Source organism: Lutra lutra, chromosome 14 (genome assembly GCF_902655055.1).
Source record: "Lutra lutra chromosome 14, mLutLut1.2, whole genome shotgun sequence".
Taxonomy (NCBI): Eukaryota; Metazoa; Chordata; class Mammalia; order Carnivora; family Mustelidae; genus Lutra; species Lutra lutra.
Genome location: NC_062291.1, coordinates 34,916,501 through 34,939,181, shown reverse-complemented (window position 1 = coordinate 34,939,181; position 22,681 = coordinate 34,916,501). Strand labels below are relative to the sequence as shown.

General features: G+C 37.3%; 1 protein-coding gene and 1 pseudogene across 2 annotated transcripts in view; both read left to right on the top strand.

Moving 5' to 3' along the window:
- The window catches only part of P4HA1 (prolyl 4-hydroxylase subunit alpha 1), an 83,219-nt gene that overhangs the window by 39,240 nt on the left and 21,298 nt on the right, over positions 1-22,681 (top strand). Inside the window, exons 8-10 of one of the 2 annotated variants that reach the window (XM_047702194.1) lie at positions 2,548-2,724; positions 5,909-5,979; positions 22,351-22,450. In XM_047702194.1, the coding sequence (XP_047558150.1) occupies positions 2,548-2,724; positions 5,909-5,979; positions 22,351-22,450 (348 nt within the window). Of the gene's footprint in view, positions 1-2,547; positions 2,725-4,806; positions 4,878-5,908; positions 5,980-22,350; positions 22,451-22,681 lie in introns of both variants that reach the window. The other variant, XM_047702195.1, reaches the window with a different exon arrangement.
- On the top strand, positions 15,395-18,163 carry LOC125084636 (enolase-phosphatase E1-like; annotated as a pseudogene).

Sequence of the window (22,681 nt, the reverse complement as noted above, 5' to 3'; positions counted from 1 at the left end):
AGTTTTTTTTTTTTTAATTAACAGACAGAGATCACAAGTAGGCAGAGAGGCAGGCAGAGAGAGAGGAAGGGAAGCAGGCTCCCCCCTGAGCAGAGAGCCTGATGCGGGGCCCCATCCCAGGACCCTGGGATCACAACCCGGGCCGAAGGTAGAGGCCTTAACCCACTGAGCCACCCAGGTGCCCCGGAAGTACTTTTAAATATAAACATTTGAATAGTGTTTCACGTTTTTCTCTGCTACTCATAAACTCAGGCTGGGCTGTACCTTTCGGTATTGGTGACTTCTTGATATTTGAGGACTTATCATTGACAACTTAATCTCTAACAGCAAATGCATAGATCATATCTATGTTGACACTTGAGAACTAAGCTTATGGACTCATGGAAGAACATGCTTACTTTTGCTTTGAGTGCTAATGAATAAATACAAGGATAATAAAACTCTATAATAGATTCACGAAACTTTTTTTTTTAAGTTCACACCTAAATACTTTATTACATATCTATTGAAGATAAAGACTCAAAAAATAACCGAGAAACCATTGTCACACCTAAAAAAAAAGAGCACCGTATTTCCATAATACCATACATCTGGTTAGTGTTCAAATTTCCAGTAGTAAGCAGATACTTTATTAACTTTAATAACTTTTTTTTTTAAAGATTTTATTTATTTCTTTGACAGACAGAGATCACAAGTAGGCAGAGAGGCAGGGAGAGAGAGACGGGGAAGCAGGCTCCCCGCTGAGCAGAGAGATTGATGTGGGGCTCCATCCCAGGACCCTGGGATCATGACCTGAGCCAAAGGCAGAGGCTTTAACTCACTGAGCCACCCAGGTGCCCCACCTTTAATAACTCTTGAAGAAGAGATCAGAATAGAACCATAGGTATGAAACAGAAGTCGGCTTAATTTACCAATTTGTTGATGTGACACACCCATCAACTCTGCCCAAAAACAAGGATCATCTTCATTCTCAGAATAAATTCACTTCATCATTGTATCAAAGACTTAGAATAAATAAACCTTTAGATTTGACTCTAGGTAAATAAAGTACATGGAGAATAAGCATGCATCATTATTTGTCTTAGTAGGTTAGCTAATAATTAAAACAGAGTAGGGGCACCTGGGTGTTTCAGTCGGTTAAGCATCTGCCTTGGGCTCAGGTCATGATCCCAGGATATTGGAATGGAGCCTGCTTCTCCTTCTCCCTCTGGTGCTCCTCCTGCTTGTGCTCTCTTACTGTCAAATAAACAAATAAAATCTTCAAAAAAACCTGAAACTAGTATTATTTTTACTTCATATATGATATACTTGTTTAATCAAGAGAAGAATCAACAGTAGATAATTTAGTTAATATACATTGAAAGGAACATTTATTTGTTTTGTCAATGACTTTTTTTTTTTTTTTAAGATTTTATTTATTTGACAGAGAGAGAGAATACAAGTAGATAGAGAGGCAGGCGGGTGGGGGGAAGCAGGTTCCAGTTGAGCAGAGAGCCCCGAGATCATGACCTGAGCCAAAGGCAGAGGCTTAACCTACTGAGCCACCCAGGTGTCTCAACTCTATTTTTAATACTCATCAATAAAAGCACCTGCCTTCCTTAATAAGTTATTTTCTCTTTTTCAGAATTACTCATTTTCATCTTTGTTTTTTAAAACTAACTAAATTTATTTATGCTTCAAGCATTAACAGGGAGGTATTTAGGAAAACCTGGTGAGGTTTTGTTTTGTTTTTCCTTTTAAGAACTTTTTTTCTGGGGCGCCTGGGTGGCTCAGTGGGTTAAGCCGCTGCCTTCGGCTCAGGTCATGATCTCAGGGTCCTGGGATCGAGGCCCGCATCGGGCTCTCTGCTCGGCAGGGAGCCTGCTTCCTCCTCTCTCTCTACCTGCCTCTCTGCCTGCTTGTGATCTCTCTCTGTCAAATAAATAAATAAAATCTTTAAAAAAAAAAAAACTTTTTTTCTGGGTGCTTCTTAGTTACTTTGGGAAGTTTGGAGCAGTGCAGGTCATTCCTTTCATATTTTCATAAAATATTTCATTATTTTATTCATATTTAGACACCTGAACTTTATTTTGATGAGACACGGGTTAAAAGTGAGACCCTTTTTTCTTATTCAGGGCCTAGCATTCTCTCCCAGAAAATCATTAATAAAACTTAAAAAAGGGGGCGCCTTTTTTAAAGATTTAATTTAGTTATTTACTTGACAGAGAGATCACAAATAGGCAGAGAGGCAGGCAGAGAGAGAGGAGGAAGCAGGCTCCCCGATAAGCAGAGAGCCCTATGCGGAGCTTGATCCCAGGACCCTGAGATGAGGACCTGAGCCAAAGGCAAAGGCTTTAACCCACTAAGCCACCCAGGTGCCCCAAAACTTTAAAAATCTTGATGTCCTATTTGATGCAAAATACTTGCAAAGTACTGTGTTTTATATGTTCTTCCATCAATGCTCTATGTATCCACATGCATGATTATTGTTTCTTTTTTGCATAGGAGCAAGCATTAAAACTATTCTTACTCTAATATGTTTTATCGTTTTCTTAACTTTATGTTTAGACTCCTCGGAGACAGAAAAAACTCTTTTGCCGTTATCATGATGGAAACCGGAATCCTAAATTCATTCTGGCTCCAGCTAAACAGGAGGATGAGTGGGACAAGCCCCGTATTATTCGCTTCCATGATATTATTTCTGATGCAGAAATTGAAATTGTCAAAGATCTAGCAAAACCAAGGGTAAATAATTTTTTTCTCTTTTTTTCCTCGGTTTACTCTACCTGTGTATCAGTTTTGCGTTTGCGAGATTATAAAAATGATAATTAATATGGCATTAACACCACAGATAGTTTTAGATATGTTGTCACAACATAGTAGAGTTGTAAATAAACTCTATTTATACTAGTTTTTCCTCAGTTTGTTATTAACACAGATAACATACCCTGCAGCTGGGTTTTAAGCACTTAATTAGGAAATTTTTATTCACACTGATTTTTATTCACAGATGTTTCAGCATCTTCCTGGAAAAGTTTTGTATGTATTTTCAAACACTTTAGTCTCATAGGCTAATCAAAGACCAACTTTCTTTTATCTTCTTTATTTTTATCTGAAAGAATACTTGAAGTATTTTTATTTCCCTTTGGGCACAGTATTCTTGGAAAGATACAATTGTACAAGCATCATGCTAATTTGAAATGAGGACACCATAGTTTTCTGAATTTAACTCCTATCATTTTTCTTAAGGAAAACAATTTTTAAAAAAATTTTTTTATTTAAATTCAACAACGTATAGTGTATTATTAGTTTCAAAGGTAGAATTTAGTGATTCATTAAGGATATCAATTTAATGTAAATGCAATCCCATAAACTTAGTGTTTAGCATAGAAGTTCTTCTTTTATGAGAATTTGAGAAAGACTACCCTTTATGCTCTTGCCTTTTTTCCCCATTAACTTGTTCTTAAAACCTATTTGATCTCATTGTTAGTAATACAGACTGCTGTCACTTTTGTAAAGAGATTGTTAAATAAACATTAGGCACATCTATGCTCTCATTATATAGGAGTTGACAAATTTTTTCTGTAAAGGTGCAAATAGTAAATATATTTTATGCTTTGCTGGCCATACCATCTATCACAACTAAAGTCTATGTCGTAGTGTGAAAACAGCCATAGAAAATATATAAATGAGTGTGGCTATATTTCAGTAAAACTTTATTTCCAAAAACTGGCAGCAGTTTCTGAATTTGGCACATGGGCCGTAGTTTGCTGATCCTTATTACAAAAATTTAATTATCTGGGTATCTGTACTCAAAGTAAACTTAAGGTCAGAATTTTTGTTGCTATTAAGTTTTACTATTCCAAATTGGTACTTTTTTTTTTTAACCAAAGATTACATTTTAAGTGAAAAAGACTGGTATAATATGTATAGATACTGTCCAAGGGACTTCTTGTAAATCTTTCAAACAGAGCACTACTTATATCACATCATATTCTGTCAGTATCTTTTCAGTTTCTGTTTTAATCCATTCTTTGTGGTCAGTAAACCCAGTAAAACAAAATACCTTGGTAGAATATTTTTTAAGAATTCATTTCAGTTATAGAGGGCAAGTCTTACATCTCTGGATTCAGAGGCCTCAGTCTTCAAAGGGATGCCTTATTTGGATTATTTTAACCAAAAAACTCAATGCCAGTAAAAATTATATACTCTTGTTAATCTCAGGATCACCTTTTTTTTTTTTTTTTTTTTTTTTGTTTGAAGTCATCATCTTCACTGTCCACTCTTTCCTACTGTTTTTGTACATTTGTGAGTTCATCTGCCTCTGCTAAGTCCAAGATTATTTCACTGAATATGTGAAATACATGAACAGATATGTTGAAGGAAGAAAAGATGGACCTTGAAACAAATTTTGGACAACATTAACCTTTATAAACAGTTCCATCACTAAAAAAATTAAAATCAAAAGTTGGAAATGGATCATTAACTACAAATAGCCATTCTTATAACTGTAGACTTCAAATTTTAGAAATTTCTTTCCTCACAGTCCCATCTTCCAACCAATGAAAGAAATTTAATTTCTAATCTCTTTTGTTTGTGTACCCTCCATTCAAGCAAAGCAAAAACAAAATTTAAAAAAACAAAAAAAACCCGAAAAGCTAAGACACTAACTGTCTCTCAAGGCTCAACACAAGGTGACTGGAAGTCTGTGGAATTATTTTCTCTTTTCATCCTCCTTTGTAAAAATCCCAGAATTCTGACTGGATAAATGTGATTCAATTTTTGTTTTGTTTTGTAATGCAACTATTTTGATGGTTGGCTTCACAGCTGAGGCGAGCCACCATTTCAAACCCAATAACAGGAGACTTGGAGACGGTACATTACAGAATTAGCAAAAGGTAAGAGATGTGTATGTTGCATATTTTGCCCTCTAATGAGTGTTTTGTACATCCTACAGGAATTTTTATTTAAGGGAAGTAGGTCATTTTCAGTCTCCAGCTCAAGTCACCGCCTATTTGTATACGCATGGATAAACTGCTTTGTGTTTCACAGGTCTTTCCCTTTAACTAGAAGTTCTTTTTTTAAATCTTTAATTGGTCTGTTGTTTTTAGGGAATTAATATGCTTTGCATTTCTCTTCAGGTCAGGAATCAAATCTCCAGGAAATGGCTTGATACTTATTTTCTTTTTCCTTTTTCTTGCCAAAAGGAGGGGGAAAAAAAAGAAAAAGGAAAAGAAAAAACAGCAGCTTGGATTAATCTGGAAGTAGTCTTTGTTTATATAGTTCTCTCACAGTCATAAATGCTGCAGTGAATTCACATCATTCTTTATAGTGATTCATATTGGCATTTGTTCATTCATCTTGTGAAATACCATTGTCATTTGGAGTAATCTGTATTCCTCCTGTTGGACTTATTTTAAAAAACTTGCTGACTAGAAAGTTGGCAATGGAAAGCACAGAGTTATGCTTCTGATCTCAGTCTTCCAACTACTATTACTCAAGAACTTATTTGCCTTTTACTTCACCAAAGAGACTTAGAAATTTTATCTCTGAGAGTTTTAAAAAGTAAAGCGACTATTAACTATTCTTTTGTCAAGTACTTAAAGGACATTAAACTTCTAGATCTGAGAAAGCTCCTGTGAAACCCAGTGCTATAAATTATTTACATACAGCTTCAACTGATTTTTTTAAAAAAAGTGAAAGGACAATAAATCTACAACAAAAATATGTCAACCCATTTTCTCTTAATTTGGAAGTGGCTTTTCTTATTGCCACCTGTCTAAATGTTTTTGCTGATTTGAAACCATTACCTACCATCCAGACCAATCTGAACTCTTCCAATCACCTGTGGCTTGGCAAAACAAAACAAACAAAAGCCCAAAATTGCCTGCTACGTGAGTAAGTCCTTGTCCTTTCTCTTTTTTTGTAGCTGAGCCGAGCTACAGTACATGACCCTGAGACTGGAAAATTGACCACAGCACAGTACAGAGTATCTAAGAGGTAAGGGAGTAATGGAGAGAATTTTAGTCCTATTTGAACCATTTTCTTTCTTGAGAATCTAATTTTCATAAAACCCTGGTGTGGTTTCTAAGACCTAGACTTTAGGCATGACAACCATGCCTGAATTTTCATTATAGACTAAAAAACAGACACGGTTACGCGGCAGTTAACAGATATTTTCCAGAAGTAACTTACTAGATTTCAAAATTCCTGCTGAGACTCCCCAGACCCCACCTGAAAAGTGAAGTTGTGTTCCCATATTGAAGTAAGAGAAGTTCCCAAAGAACCTTCATAGAAACAAGGCCTAATTTGGCTTCTACGGTAAAGCAAATGTTTAAAAATCTCTGGGTCACCAGAATAGCTGTAGGTATTTAGAAAGTGCATGCCTTGAAGGATTCCATTACAAATACTTTTTAAGCCAATTAGTTTCACATTCTTTGCTTTTAACAATGTTTAGAGAGAATGTACTTAAGTTATTAACTGATCACTGAAATAATTTTTAACAGATTACTGTGTAATTCATGTATATAACTTAGAAGCCCACAGAGTAAGTGACATTATTTCAACAGAACTCCTGTTCCATCTACTTATTTATGTAATGGAGATTTCTTAGCTCTCCTAAAAATGAGGGTATTGAAAATAACAAAATAAAGCTCCTTCCATTTCATCAGAAACCTCTTAATACCTTTTCCCTTTTTATGTTGGGTAATGATAGTTTAATCACATTATTTAGACTAATGTGTGCTAATGATAATTGTAATAATTCATTCCAGAAGACATTATTTTTAACAATTAGATCTTTATGTTAGAGGAATTTATATTTTTACCAATTTACAAAAGTATTTTTGTTGTAGACAAGTATAATGTAATAAAAGACTTTTAGGCGTAGAATATATTTCTGTAGGACAGGGCTTCTCAACCCCAGCACTATTGACATTTTGGATCAGATAATTCTTTGTTGTTGGGGGTTGTCATAGCTTTGTATGACGTTTAGCAGCATCGCTGGCGCCCAGTAGATGACAGTAACGCCCTTCATCCCAGTTGCGACCATCAAAACTGTCTTCAGACATTGCCAAATGTTCCCTCGTAGGCAAAATTCCCACCACCACCCCCAGAGACTTCACCTCTCCACTCATGTTGAGAGCCACTATTCTAAGAATGGAATGAAAATGCAGTTCAAGGGGGGAAGAAAAAGAATGATATGAAATTGCCCAAGTACTAAAAAAACTTCATTCACGTATTTTTGTTCAAGTGGATCATAGTGGCCATCAAATCATTGTGGTAGTTCGATTCCACTGGATACATTTTAAAAAGATCATTTTTTAGAAATTAGCACTATTTCAGTATACCATAATTAAATTCTTTGAAACTATTTGATGAGGGGCGCCTGGGTGGCTCAGTGGGTTAAGCCGCTGCCTTCAGCTCAGGTCATGATCCCAGGTCCTGGGTTCGAGCCCCGCATCGGGCTTTCTGCTCAGCAGGGAGCCTGCTTCCTCCTCTCTCTCTGCCTGCCTCTCTGCCTACTTGTGATTTCTCTCTGTCAAATAAATAAATAAAATCTTTAAAAAAAAAAAAAAGAAACTATTTGATGAAAAATTTAGTTGTCAACTAAAAAAATGTGCAGAAAATACATAGATTTAACAACTATTTTAGGAGTCACTGAAACAAAAAAAATTTTGAATATTATTGCTGTAAGTCATAGCAAAAGTACTTTGAACGCTTTGTTTCCTTACTCTTTTTTGGCAAAGCTGTATGTCCTTCATATGGTAATAACCTTCAGCATGCCCACACATATATCCTGGTTTCCTAATTGTGTGGTCCATGCTACCTGCCCCAGCAAACTAGAAGACATGAAGAAAACTTAACTTCTATCATACGATTTTGATTTCAGGGAGACTTAAGAATTTGTAGAAATTAATTTGAATAATATTTTGATACATGATTTATAATGCTTCCGTGCATTGTAGTTAACTCTAAATTTCAGGTTAAACTTCAGCTAATTTTCCACTCTATTACAGAATCTTATTCATGTCTTAAAAAATTAACCCTTTAGTTTTTTTAAAGATAAGCCATTATATATTTTACCAACATTACTACATGGTTTTAGGCACTTTTACTGTCACATGGCTTGTTTCTAAATTCTTCACATTTGGCTGCTTTTAGGAAGCACATAAAAGAAAATTTCATGAACTTAGTTCTTTCTTTGGAAGTCCTTTTTGGAAATTTTTTATATATACAATGGGCCTTTTTTTTTTTTTTTTTTTTTTTTTTTTTTTTTTTTTTAAAGATTTTATTTATTTATTTGACAGAGAGAGATCACAAGTAGACAGAGAGGCAGGCAGAGAGAGAGAGAGAGAGGGAAGCAGGCTCCCCGCCGAGCAGAGAGCCCGATGCGGGCCTCGATCCCAGGACCCTGAGATCATGACCTGAGCCGAAGGCAGCGGCTTAACCCACTGAGCCACCCAGGCGCCCTACAGTGGGCCTTTTGAAGAAATATCCAGCCCACAGAGTCATTGGACTCTTACCAATAAGGCAAAATAAATTACTCTTGGAAAGGTGATCTGCGGACTTTTTTTCTCAAGAACTAAATATTTCTAAACATTTTAAGCTTATTTTTAAAATATCCTAATTTTATAACTCTGAGAAGCAATTTTACTGGACTTTTTAGAGAGATACAACCATACTTTATACTATAAATGTCAATAGAAGGCTTTTAGCCACCAGCATTAGAAGCATTAAAAGACTAACACCAGAATAACTTCACCCAATCTCAGCAAAGTATGCAGTGCGTGTGTGTTTGTGTTCCAGAAAACCTAGTAACAGTGGAATTCCATAGCACACTCATATTGACTCCTAAGGAAGATCGTTCAGCAAGTCTCTTAAAAATAAAATATGTAGGGGCGCCTGGGTGGCTCAGTGGGTTGAAGCCTCTGCCTTCGGCTCAGGTCATGATCCCAGGGTCCTGGGATCGAGCCCCGCATCGGGCTCTCTGCTCAGCAGGGAGCCTGCTTCCTCCTCTCTTTCTGCCTCCCTCTCTGCCTACTTGTGATCTCTGTCTGTCAAATAAATAAATAAAATCTTTAAAAAAAAAAATATGTATGTTGAGAGAGAGGTCTTAACTGTTAAAGAAGGAATTTGGTCCATAAAATATCCTAAACATTTCATATTTTAACAAGTAAGTTTTTGCTATTTTGGAAATTTATTGGCTATGCCAAGACATTTTCTACCCATTACTGGAATTGGAATTTTGAAGATTCCTACAAGTGAAATAAACGAGTGTTTTAGGTTTTCTTCAGACATTATATCTCTGAAAAAGGCATCCCAAATGTAAAACAGAAAAATTTACGTGTACTGATGTCAGTTAATGTAGTTCCTTTTGCTGTGGGAACATCTATATTTTGAATGGGCCAGAAGGGAATTTCAAATATCTGTATTTTGAGAAATTTCCAAGTGATTGCATCATCTTCCGTGGAAGGAAAAATATGTTCCAGCATCCTAGCAGATAGAATTTTATTTGGGTAAAGTATGTGTAGAAATCCATTACTGTTTATTTACTTCATTGACTATCTCTGAACTTTTGGTAAGTCATCTCTGTCCTTTCCATTATTAAAAAACAAACAGACAAAGGGCGCCTGAGTGGCTCAGTGGGTTAAAGCCTCTGCCTTTGGCTCAGGTCATGATCCCAGGGTCCTGGGATTGAGCCCCGCATCAGGCTCTTTGCTCGGCGGGGATCCTGCTTCCTCCTCTCTCTCTCTGCCTGCCTGTCTGCCTACTTGTGATCTCTGTCTGCCAAATAAATAAATAAAATCTTTAAAAAAAAAAAAGACAAAAAACCCTAAAAATGTACTACAGCTTACTAATGGAGATGTGATAATTTTGGCTAAAGCAGAAAAATGGAATTTTAGTTTTGGAAAGGTAAATATTGAGTTACATGCTCTGAAAAGATAGTTTAGTTATCTGAGCTCATAAAGTCCGGTTAAAGTAACATTAAGGGATATGCAAATAAACAACTAGTATGGTAGAAAAAGCTTCTTTGATTCTGGTAGGTTATTTTTAGAAGTGGTTTTCATTTTCTTAACTCTGATACACAGATTTTCTATAATATGACATTTTCTTATGCTTAAGACTTAATTTACCCATGTACATAAGGAACAAATACGGTATTAAAACATATTAATATTTTATAAGTATGGGGTAAATACAAATACCTTTGAATATTTCAGATATTTTTTTAAATTGGAATCACATTTAACAACAACATTATCCTCTGTTAGATTGAACACTGTTTCTCAGATTGAGGTAACTGAAAAGGACAGATCTATAGTATGATTGTATAATTATCCCACCAAGAACCAAAGGGCCAGGATAAATTCCTAGGCTAGATGATTGGTCTTTCTTTGTTTACCATCTAGGACTTAGAGAAGAATTATTGAAAGTTGGCTCGCTGTAACTGGCACTTAGAGTCCTGAATTATTTTTTGCCTTTGGAAAAAATCACACAGTTTTTATATTAGCTAATTGTAAAATTCAATTTTCACTTATGTTGGGTTAGAAGAAGAAGGTAGTACAAATTATATCACTTGCATTTTCCTTTGGAAGTTTTGTAATCTCCAAAACCTCCAAAATGATGGGCTATTTACTTGAACGTGATGTCTTTATTAATATATTAGAAATATAATCATGCAGTGTGAGAATGTTGCTCCATACTCAAAACAGTCCAGGGGCACGTGGGTGACTCTGTTGGTTAAGTGCCCAATTCTTGATCTCAGCTCATCTTGATCTTGGGATTGTAAGTTTAAGCCCGGTGTTGTGGGGTGTGGAGCCTACTTAAAAAAGAAAAAGAAAAAAAAAAAGCATTCCAGTGATACTATAAAAAAATCACATATTAGAAGAAATGTTGAAACATTACTCTGAATGTACAACTTAGATTTGGGATTCCTGTGATTAAGACCAAAAGGAATATTGTCTGTGTTATCTAATTAGTAATGGAAAAATTGTAACCTTACATTCTAACTTGGTTAAAAACACTGAGTACTTAGAAGAAAGAATCTTGATTTCTGTTGATTTAATTTAATGCAGGAAAAAGACTTCCAAATCCTAAAGAATAGACAGTTAATACATGTTACAGTATCCTCAGTGTCTCCACTGAACTTTTGAGCAATGTTATAACAATATAAATTCATGGCTAATTTCTTATATTACCTGATAGATCTCTAACAGTGTTGCTGAAGACAGATTAGGAGTTGGGATCCAGGTGAATGAAATGTTTTAAACTTATAGAGTTCTCCAGCTAAAGAGAACCTTTTATTATATTTTGGAGAGGACTTCAGGTAAAAGTCAAATTAAGTGATATAACTTTATATGCATAAATAGTTTATTTTCCTCTCTAGTGACAGTAACAGAACACAATTAAGATAACAGTTTATTTTTTAACCATTAATCATCAACAACTTTAAGTGCTAAGCCTCAGACTTTCCATTGAGATCATTTATGGTATAACTAAAAGTGCAAAATAAGACTTTTTAAAAAATCTAAAGAAAATATTTTTCTTTTAAGATTGGCAAAAATGAAAAAGATACTGGCAAGTATTTTCTGAAATGGGCACTTATAAACATATGGTAAAAGTATAAAATACTTTATGGGAGAACAGTTTGATATCATTCATCAAAATGTAAAAGTCATCTAGCAGTTCCACATCTAGGAGTTTAACCTACAGAGATAGTCCCACAAGTGTGCAAAAATACACAAAAATTTTCATTACAGTATTATTTGTAAAGGAGAAAAAGTAGAAATAACCTTATTTAACCAGTGGTTTATTGGTAGACTTTCATGGTCATTTTAACTTTTTTTTAAAAATTTTTTTTTAAAGATTTTTATTTATTTATTTGAGAGAGAGACCGTGAGAGAGAGCATGAGCGAGGAGAAGGTCAGAGGGAGAAGCAGACTCCCCATGGAGCTGGCAGCCCGATGTGGGACTCGATCCTGGGACTCTGGGATCATGACCTGAGCCGAAAGCAGTCATCCAGCCACCTGAGCCACCCAGGCGTCCCCTTCATGGTCATTTTTTTTTTTTAAAGATTTTATTTATTTATTTGACAGACAGAGATCACAAGTAGGCAGAGAGAGAGAGGAGGAAGCAGGCTCCCCGCAGAGCAGAGAGCCCAATGTGGGGCTCGATCCCAGGACCCTGGGATCATGACCTGAGCTGAAGGCAGAGGCTTTAACCTACTGAGCCACCTAGGCACCCCTTCATGGTCATTTTAGAAGTAAAGATACTTTATTTTAAAATGAAAAGCAGGAGCACCTGCATGGCTCAGTTGAGTATTCGAATCTTCATTTTGGCTCAGGTTATGATGTTGGGGTCATGAGATGGAGCCCTGAGTCAGGCTCTGCCCTTGGAGCAGAGTCTGCTTGGGATTCTCTCTCTCTTAAATAAATAAGTAAATAAATATTTAAAAAGGAAAAAAAAAATGGGGGTGCCCGGGTGGTTCAGTCAGTTAAGTATCTACCATCAAGCCTTATGCCAGGTTCTCTGCTCAGCAGGGAGTCTGCTTCTCCCATACTCTTCCTCTGTGCTCTTCCTCATTCTCTCTCTCAAATAAATACAATCTTTAAAAAAAAATTTAAAAAAGAATGAAAAGCCGTACCTAAAAGAAACACTGGAATGGGAATGTAAAGTGACAATAGTTGTTATGGAAAATAGTCTGTTATTTCCTCAAAAAGCTAAACATAGGGTCACTATTTGATCCAGAAATTCCACTGCTAGGTATATACCCAAAAGAATAGAAAGGAGGGACTCAAGCAGGTACTTGTACATCCATGTTCATAACCGCATTATTCACAGTAGCCAAAAGGTGGAAGCAACCCAGGTGTGCATTCATGGATGAATAGATAAACAAAATGTTGTATATCCATATAATGGAATATTATTCAGCCTTAAAAAGGAATGGAATTCTGATATATGCACAACATGGATGAACCTTGAGGATATTATACCAAATGAAATAAGACACAAAAGGACAAATATTATGTGATTCTGTTTATTGAAGGTGTGTAGAATGAAACACTCGTGCAGAGAAAAAGTGGACTAGAGGTTACCAAGGGCTGGGAGGAGAGAGAAATGGCAAATTACTGTTTAATGGGTACAGAGTGTTTGGGATGATAAAAAGTTCTGGAAATAGTGGTAATCATTGTACAACTTTGTGAATGCTATTGAATTTTACATTTAAAAATTGGGCTAAATGGGGGTGCCTGGGTGACTCAGTGGGTTAAAGCCTCTGCTTTCAGCTCAGGTCATGATCCCAGAGTCGTGGAATGAAGCCCCTCATGGGGCTCTCTGCTCGGCAGGGAGCTTTCTACCCCTCTTCCCCTTTCTCTGCCTGCCTCTCTGCCTACTTGTGATCTCTGTTAAATAATAAAATTTTTAAAAAAATAAAAGTAAAAATGGGTTAAATGGTAAATTGTATGTTACATATTTTTTACCACAGTATTTTTTTTAAACTGAGGTAGTGCTTTATGTATTGCTTTAGAAAGATGTCAGAAGTACTTGCAGGGGGAAAAAGTGAATGTGTATATTGATGTGGGAGATTGGAAGATGAGTAGATTAGTATTTTTTGAAAAATTCTCTCTGTATATTTGTTTATTCACAGGGAGAAATGTTGAGAGGATATGTACCTATTTGTTATAATGTACGGTTTATCTGTGAGGCGTGGGACTAGAAGAGGGATTGAAATTTGTTGCATTGTTTGCATTTTTTGAAATTTTTATAAGTATTTCTTTTTTTTAAATAACTTTAATGGGAGATACACAAACCATACAATTAATTGGTTGAAAATGTACAGTTAAGTGGCTTTTAGTGTATCCAGAGTTGTGTGTCCCTCACCACAATGAATTTTATTTCATTTTTTAGAAGATTTTGTTTATTTATTTGAGAGTGTGAGAGAGAGTGCAGGTGGTGAGAAGCAGGCTATCCATTGAGCAGGAAGCCTGATGTGGGGCTCAATTCCAGGACTCTGGGATCATGACCTGAGCCGGAGGCTTAACTGGCTGAGCCACCCAGGCGACCTCACCACATTGAATTTTAGAACATTTTCATTACCTGAAAGAGAAATTTTGCACTCCTTAGCAATAACTACCCAATCCTCAGCTCCCCCCTCCACCCCAGCTCAGCCCTGGGTGACCACTAATCTACTTTCTATCTTTATGGATTTGTGTGTTACTGATTTTTTTTTTAAAGATTTTATTTATCTGTATGAGAGAGAGCACGAGCAGGGGGATGGGCAAAGGGAGAGGGACAAGCAAAGTCCCTGCTGTCCCTGTTGTGCACAGAGCCCAACGCAGGGCTTGATCCCAGAATCTTGAGGTCATGACCAGAGCTGAAGTCAGACATTTAACTAACTGAGCTGTCCAGGTGCCCTGTTCTGGATGTTGCCCACAAACAAAATCATATAATATGTGGCCTTTTGTATCTGCCTTCTTTTACTTGCCATATTTGTAAGGTTCATTGATGTTGATGTAGGTATCTGTACCTCATTCCTTTTCATGGTTGAATAATATTCCACGTATGGATATACCGTATTTTATCTTTTATTCATCTGTTGATAGACAGTTGAGTTGTTTCTACTTTTTGGCTATTATGAACAATGATGCTCTGAACATTCCTGTAAAAGTTTTTATGTGAACATAAGTTTAAATTTCTCTTGGGAATATACCTAGGACTGAAATTGCTAGGTCATATGGTATCTCTATATTTATCCATTTGAGGAACTGCCAAACTTTTCCAAAGTGGTAGTACCATTTTATAATCCTACCAGCAACGTATGGGTTATTTACAGTTTCTTTACATCCTCATCAACACTTGTTGCTGTCTTTTCGATGATTATAGCCATCCTAGTGGGTGTGATATGCTATCTCATTGTGGTTTTGATTTCCATTTACCAGTGGCTAATGATGTTGAGCATCTTTCAATGTGCTTATTGCCATTTGTATATTTTCTTTGGAGACTATTTAGATCCTTTGCCCATTTTTAAATTGAGTTATCTTTTATAGTGGTAATAGTTCTTTTTTTTTTTTTTAAGATTTTATTTATTTGACAGAGACAGTGAGAGAGAGAGAACACAAGCAGGGGGAGTAGAAGAGGGAGAAGCAGTCTTCCCACTGAGCAGGGAGCCCAATGTGGGGCTGATCCCAGGACTCTGGGATCATGACCTGAGCCAAAGGCAGATGCTTAACAACTGAGCCACTCAGGCGCCCCAGTGGTAATAGCTCTTTATATATTTTATTTATTTATTTTTAAAGATTTTATTTATTTGGCAGAGAGATCACAAGTAGGTAGGCAGGCAGAGAGAGGGGCGAAGCAGGCTCCCTGCTGAGCAGAGAGCCTAATGCAGTGCTCGATCCCAGACCCCTGAGATGATGACCTGAGCCAAAGGCAGAGGCTTACCCCACTAAGCCACCCACGTGCCTTTTTATATATTTTAGACACAAGTCAGACATTTGATTTGCAGAAATTTTCTTCCATTCTCTGAGTTGCTTTTTTTGCTTTCTTGATGGTGTCCTTTGAAGCACAAAATTTTTTGAGGATCCCCAATTTATTTTTTTGTTGTTGTTGCTTTTACTTCTAATATCATAGCTAAACTAGTGTCTAAGATCACAAAGATTTACACTTACAGTTTTTTTTCTAAGAGTTTATAATTTTAGCTTTTACATTTAGGTCTTTAATCCCTTTTGAGTTCTTTTTTGTTGTTGTTGTTCTTTTGTTTTTTTTTAAAGATATGAGTTAGGGAGCCCAGCTTCTTTATTTTGCATGTGGTTATCCATTGTCCCAGGATGGTTTATGGAATATAACAGATGTTTCTTGCTTTCATACACACACACACACATACATATACATAACATACATACATACATATATTGGGCTTAAACTCAAGAGCTTGAGTTCAGGAATTGAGCTGAGATCAAGAGTTCGATGCTTAACTGACTGAGTTACGCAGATGCCCCACATTTCTTGCTTTTATAATTTTAAAAGTGTAAAGTGAAAGACTGGGATGGTAATTTGTAAGACTAGCAAAAGTGAAGGTGCTCTTGGGCAGGAAGCTTTAGGCTGAAGAGTAAGCATTGTCAAAGAAAAGATTAAAGACAGAGGAAGTAATTGATAAATTGAGTTACAACTTCTTTCTCCCTATTCTGACTGAGTTCCTAGTGGAACTAGGAGCTAATCCAGTATGTTAGGGTACCTGTCTTTCTGGCTGGCAGCAATTTGACTTAGAAAGGTGGGTTCAAAAGTGTAAAGATCCAGTCTCTGTAAGGCTGAAGGATGATGCTTCTGCCAAAGTCTAAGAGAAAATGTAGGAATAGATGCTTGTGGTAGCAGGGAAGGAAGTTGAGGGTAACAGCAGTAGGAGACACGTTCTTGGTGGGTGATAGGTTCCAGGATGGAATAGGAAAAAGTCTCAAGATGCATCTAGTTTGAATTTTTGAAAAGATATTTATTTTGAGAGAGAGAGAGCGAGCGTGCAAGCGTGCATAAGCAGGGGGAGGGGCAGAAGGAGAAGGAGAGAGAATCTCCAGCAGACTCAGTGCTGAGCATGGAGCCCAAAGCGGGGCTCGATCTCACAACCCTGAGATCATGACCTGAACCAAAACTGAGTTGGTTGCATAAACAACTGCGCCACCCAGGTGCCCCTGGAATTTTAATAGTATACTTGCCAGTTTCGTGTTGTAGTTATCTATAAAAATCAAGTTAGTAGTTTGTGGATTATAAACTTAAAAATCTATCAGATTGTTGCTAGTTAGAAAGACAGGTACACTGACAGACTAGATTAGCTGCTAGTTCTACTAGGAACTCAGAATTTGGAGAAATAAATTCCTAGTATATTTATCTGCTACACCCTTTATAATAGCAAAATTCTTGGATCCCTCCTACTTCTGCTACACCGAGAATTCTACTCAGCCAGTCCATATAAATTTGCAAGGGATCACCAGACAAGTAATTATGGTAAAATATAATAAATCTTGAATTAGTTCTGAGAAGTCTCTATAACTCTTTATTCAGCAAATATTTATTGAGCATCTGCTATATGCCAGGCACTGTAATAGGCTCTGCGGATATAGTGGTGAGCAAAACCAGGCAAAATTTATATGTATTTGGGACTAGTAGTTGAATGAAGATATCTTACCTTAATTAAACAATAAATTAATATACAGTTCCTGTGATAAATTTGACAAAGTAAGATATATAGTGCTATAAAAACATAGGGGCAGCTGTCTTCTCCACTTCAGGGGCATGGAGGTAGCCTCTCCCTGATGTGCTCAGTTGCAGGCAGTTGCCAGCTCTGAGATGAATGGTTCTGTGGATACAGCTACCACCACCCTGCACCGTCTGGTTCAAGGGTGATTCCCATAGTAGCATCCAGCAGGTGCCCACCGAAGTCACTGTGGTCTTGTTATATATCAAAAGTACTACAAGTGTGATTGCTTTTGTGAAGAGCATCTCATTTCCTTATATCAGAGAAAATGTTAAGAATTAATTGCAGAGGAAAATACTTCTTCCCTCTTGGAAGGAAGAGTGCCAGCAGGATCTCAGTCTTTTGAGGTAACAAGCTGAAGAGGATTCCCATTAGGTTAGGGTATTTTGACCTCTGCAGCATCTGGGAATGGGGTGGATAGTCTGCAGTAAATGATCCAGACTGTGGTAGATAATGTGTGCTGCTAGACATCTCTGGATGGAAAGACCGTGGTACTGACACAAATGCAAGGCTTCATGTGGAAGGCAGCATTTTACAGCTGGGAGAATAAGATAGAATAAGATGGCATTCTAGCGGCTGGGAAATGGAGAAAAGCTGGGATGATGGTGTATATCTATTCTTCGGGGAGGTAGAAGCACAGAAACTATGACATGTGCATTCTAAAAAGGAAGATATTCTTGAGCTTGTGGATAGTTTCCTTGATGCCAAGAATTGACATAAAATGGAGACAGTTATTGAAAGACTGCCAGCAGCATTGAATGCTCGGTCAACAACCACCTGTTTTTTGACACATTAGAGGCTCATGCTGCTGAGGAAGTAGACATGCGTGTAGCAGCGATGGTGGTGAGACATGGCTAGGTGTAGTTAAGAAATGATGAAAAGCCTATAGCTTCCATCAGGTCATTCAGCAAACTACTTTTCTTTTCAACCTAGAAAAGAATTTCTTTTTTTTTTTTTTTAAAGATTTTATTTATTTATTTGAGAGAGAGAGTATGAGAAGGGGGAGGGTCAGAGGGAGAAGCAGACTCCCTGCCAAGCAGGGAGCCCAATGCGGAACTCGATCCCAGGACTCCAGGATCATGACCCGAGCCGACGGCAGTCGCCCAACCAACTGAGCCACCCAGGCGCCCTAGAAAAGAATTTCTAAGGAATACAAACTGTTTCTCATAGTTTGTCCCTGTGGTCTAGTTTATTTTAATGGTAAAAGTAGTTTATGTTCGAAATACACATATATACACACACACATATGTAGGCAAATATGTATGTGCTCGAATTACTTTCTACAGGTGCATGAGTGATAAAAATCTCCATTCAGTGAAATTAAAACTTATTTTAAAATCTATTTCTATAAAAGTTGTTTGAAACTACAACACCCCTACTGAGGGCCAAGTATAGTTGATAGAACTATATAGGATCTAGAACTATAGAACATATAGGATCATGACCTGATCCGAAGGCAGCTGCTTAACCGACTGAGCCACCCAGGTGCCCCTATCTTGGTTCAGTTCTAATAGCATGTCATGTCAATTTAATGTTGTGATTAGGAAAAACAACTTCTTCCTCCTCCTTCCTTTTCCTCTTAATAAAAATAAAGCAGTTTTGATAGGGAGGAGTCAAGGAAGTCTTCTCTGAAGGATGACTAAAATGTTAAAGTCTGATCTTTGCAAAGTGAAAAAGAATATTCTGGGCAGAGAGAAGAGCATGTGCACTAGCCTTGGGGTTAGATGGAACATGTTCTTGAAGAAGTGATGGTGGGGCACCTGGAGAGAGACAGAATATAGTGGGAGAGGCTACAAAGGAGACCAAAGCCGAGCAACCAGAGAGACTGAAGGAATCCTGGAGAACTGGTGAAGAGGAGTTTCAAGAAGGATGAACAGTTAGCTATGACCAAAAGAGCAAATACAAGGAGAATTGGAAAAATCTTGTTAGCTTTAGTAGCACAGTAGTTATGGGTTATATTAGCAAGAACAGTTTTGATGGAGTGGTAAGGGAATGAAGCTAGACTGGAATGGATTAAGAAACGAATTGGGGCTCTTGGCTGGCTCAGTTGGTAGAACTCTTAATCTTGGTGTTGTAAGCTCAAGCCCCACAATGGTGTAGAGATTACTTAAAAATAAAATCTTAAGGGACGCCTGGGTGGCTCAGTTGGTTAAGCAGCTGCCTTCGGCTCGGGTCATGATCCCAGCGTCCTGGGATCGAGTCCCACATCGGGCTCCTTGCTTGGCAGCGAGCCTGCTTCTCCCTCTGCCTCTGCCTGCCACTCTGTCTGCCTGTGCTCACTCTCGCTTCTCTCTCTATGACAAATAAATAAATAAAATCTTAAAATAAAATAAAATAAAATAAAATCTTAAAAAAGAAGTCTGTGGAAAAAGTTGCCTTACAGAGGGAGGAAAAAGAGGTTGTAGCTGGAGGAAGACAGGCCTTGAGGGAAAGAATGTTTTTTTTTTTTTTTTAAGATTTTATTTATTTATTTTATAGACAGAGATCACAAGCAGGCAGAGAGGCAGGCAGAGAGGGAGGAGAAAGCAGGCTCCCCGCTGAGCAGAGAGCCCGATGCGGGGCTCGATCCCAGGACCCAGGGATCATGACCCGAGCCGAAGACAGAGGCTCTACCCCACTGAGCTGCCCAGGTGCCCCTTTTTTTTTAAGATTTTATTTGAGAGAGAGAGAACAAATAAGCACAAGTGGGAGGAGGAGCAGAGCGACAAGCAGACTCCTTGCTGAGCAGGGAGTCTGATTCGGGGCTTGATTCCAGGACCCTGGATCATGACCTGAGCTGAAGTCAGACACTTAACCCACTGAGCCACCCAGGTGCCCTGAGGGAAAGAATTTTCAATGTTTGTTTTTAAAACATTTTAAAAAATTTATTTGAGAGAGCAAGTGAGCACACAAGTGGGGTGAGAGGTAGAGAGAGAAGCAGACTCCACACCTAGCAGGGAGCCTGATGCAGGACTCGATCCCAGGACCCTGAGATCATAACCCGAGCCAAAGGCAGACATTTAACCGGCTGAGCCATCCAGGCACCCAATGTTTATTTATTTATTTAAGGGAAGGGAGACTTAAGCTCAATTAAAAGCTGTGGGAGGAATTAGGAAGGAAAACTGATTATGTAGGAGAGAAAAGGGCTAATCAATGATTTATGCTTCCTAAAATGTCAGAAAATTATAGAATCTAAGGCAGAGGATTAACCTTAGATTATGGAGAGAAGTTTACTCTTTGGAACTAGAATGAAGGAGCTAGATGAACCAAAAGAACAGACAGATGCAAATGTAGGTAGATTGTATGGTTTCTGTTTTCTCTGAAGTAGTATGGGGTAGGTACTGAGAGACCGGGGAAGCTGAGGTGGGTTGAGAGTAGGAGTAGGAAGGTCCCATTGGAAGTTGATGTTCTTGAATTATTAGTGGAATGCATTTGTCCTATTTCATGACTTTTTCCAGCAGGGTTTGGTAACACAGGTATGAGCTTAGAGAAAAAAATTCATTGAGGATATTATTTTTGCCAGACAGTTTAATTTAGGCATTTAACGAGAATGTTGTTGAAATGATGGATCATGAAATCAGGTTGATGAGAGAAGTGAAGAAAGAAAAAGGCTGATAGACCAGGAAAAAAGCATATGCAAAGGAGATAGTTTAATTTGGGGTGCCCTTTTTTATTTAGCTGTAGTTCCCATACCATAAAATTCACTCTTTGAAGTGTATAATTCAGCGGTTTTTAGTCTTTTTAGTTGCGCATCCTTTACCATTATCTAATTTCTAAACATTCCCATCACCCCAAAAAGAAAGCCTGTATTTATTGGCAGGGACTCCCCATTTCCTCCTTCCTCTGGCAGCCAATCATCTACTTTGTCTATCTGTTGATTTGCCTATTCTGGATATTTCCTATAAATGGAATCATAGTATGTGGTCTTTTGTATCTTATTTATTTAACATCATGTTTTCAAGGTTCATCCATATAGTGGCACCTATCAGTACCCGATTCCTTTTCAGGGCACAATAATCCATCATACGGATGTATCACATTTTATGTATTACTTATCAATTGGTGAACATTTGGATTATTTCCACTTTTTGGCCATTATTAATAATGCTGCTGTGAACATTCATGTACAAATTCTTGTATGAACTTACGAACTTGTGTTTTAATTTCTCTTGGGTATATACCTGGAAGTGGAATTGCTGAGTCATATGGTAACTGTATGTTTAATAGTTTGAGGAACTGCTAAACTGTCTTCCAAAGTGGCTGTACCATTTTTACATTCCTACCAGCAATGTATGAGGGTTTCTTCACATTCTCACCAGCACATGTTACTGTCTATCTTTTTGTTTTGTTTTAAGTAGGCTCCACGCCCAGCATGGAACCCAACATGGGGGTTGAACTCAAGACCCCAAGATCAGGCTCTGAGCTAAAAGCTGAACACTTAACTGACTGAGCCACCCTGGTGCCCCTGTCCACCTGTTTTTCTTATAGTCGTCCTACTGAGTGTGTTTTGAGATCTTTAAAAAGTTATTTTTATTTATGCAAGTAACACATGAATTTTTTTCTTTTTTTTTTAAAGATTTAATTTAGAGAGAAAGAATGTGTGAGCAGGACGAGGGGCTCAGGGAGAGGGAGAGAGAATCCAAAGCAGACTCCCCACTGAGCATTATGACCTGAGCTGAAATCAAGAGTCATATGCTTAACTGACTGAGCCACACAAACGCCCCTACATGAATTTTTTTTCTTATAAAATATTTATACTATATAAGTCAGGCTAAAAACCCTATGACCTCCACCCCAGTCAGTTCTTATACCTTATGTAAAAAGAAAAATTGTTTTCACTTTGGTGTGTCTTTTTACAGAATTTTTAAGAATTCTCAATGTAATAGCCCTATATAGCCTTCTTACATTAATCCAACTGTGTCCAAAGAAACTCTGTAATGTTTTTTCTTTTCTAACCTTTAACTGTAAAACGTAGCATTTTTTTTTTTAAATTACAACATTGTTTAGTAAAAATCTATCAAACAAGCAGGCCGACTAAATGCTTATAGATAAAGGCTTAATGTCCCATATATTTTGGCTTTTAAAATGATGGCTATTAGTCCTTCTGTATTGACACATAATAAGTAATATTTTCTTTTTGTTCTTAGTGCCTGGCTCTCGGGCTATGAAAACCCCGTGGTGTCTCGAATTAATATGAGAATACAAGATTTAACAGGACTAGATGTTTCCACAGCAGAGGAATTACAGGTAGGTAATCACATTATCCTTAAACTACATGCTATCACATTATTTCTTTATGCTTTTTTAAAGATGCTTCAGATGAGATTTCCTAACATTGTACAGGCACTGGATAGGTATTTTAGGAGAATTTGGGACCCTAAAAGTGAATTTGGAAGCTGAAATCAAGCAAACTGATCTTAATGGAAAAAGTAGGATTAGTCTGTGGTCTCTAAAATTTCTTTACAAAACATTAAAAAC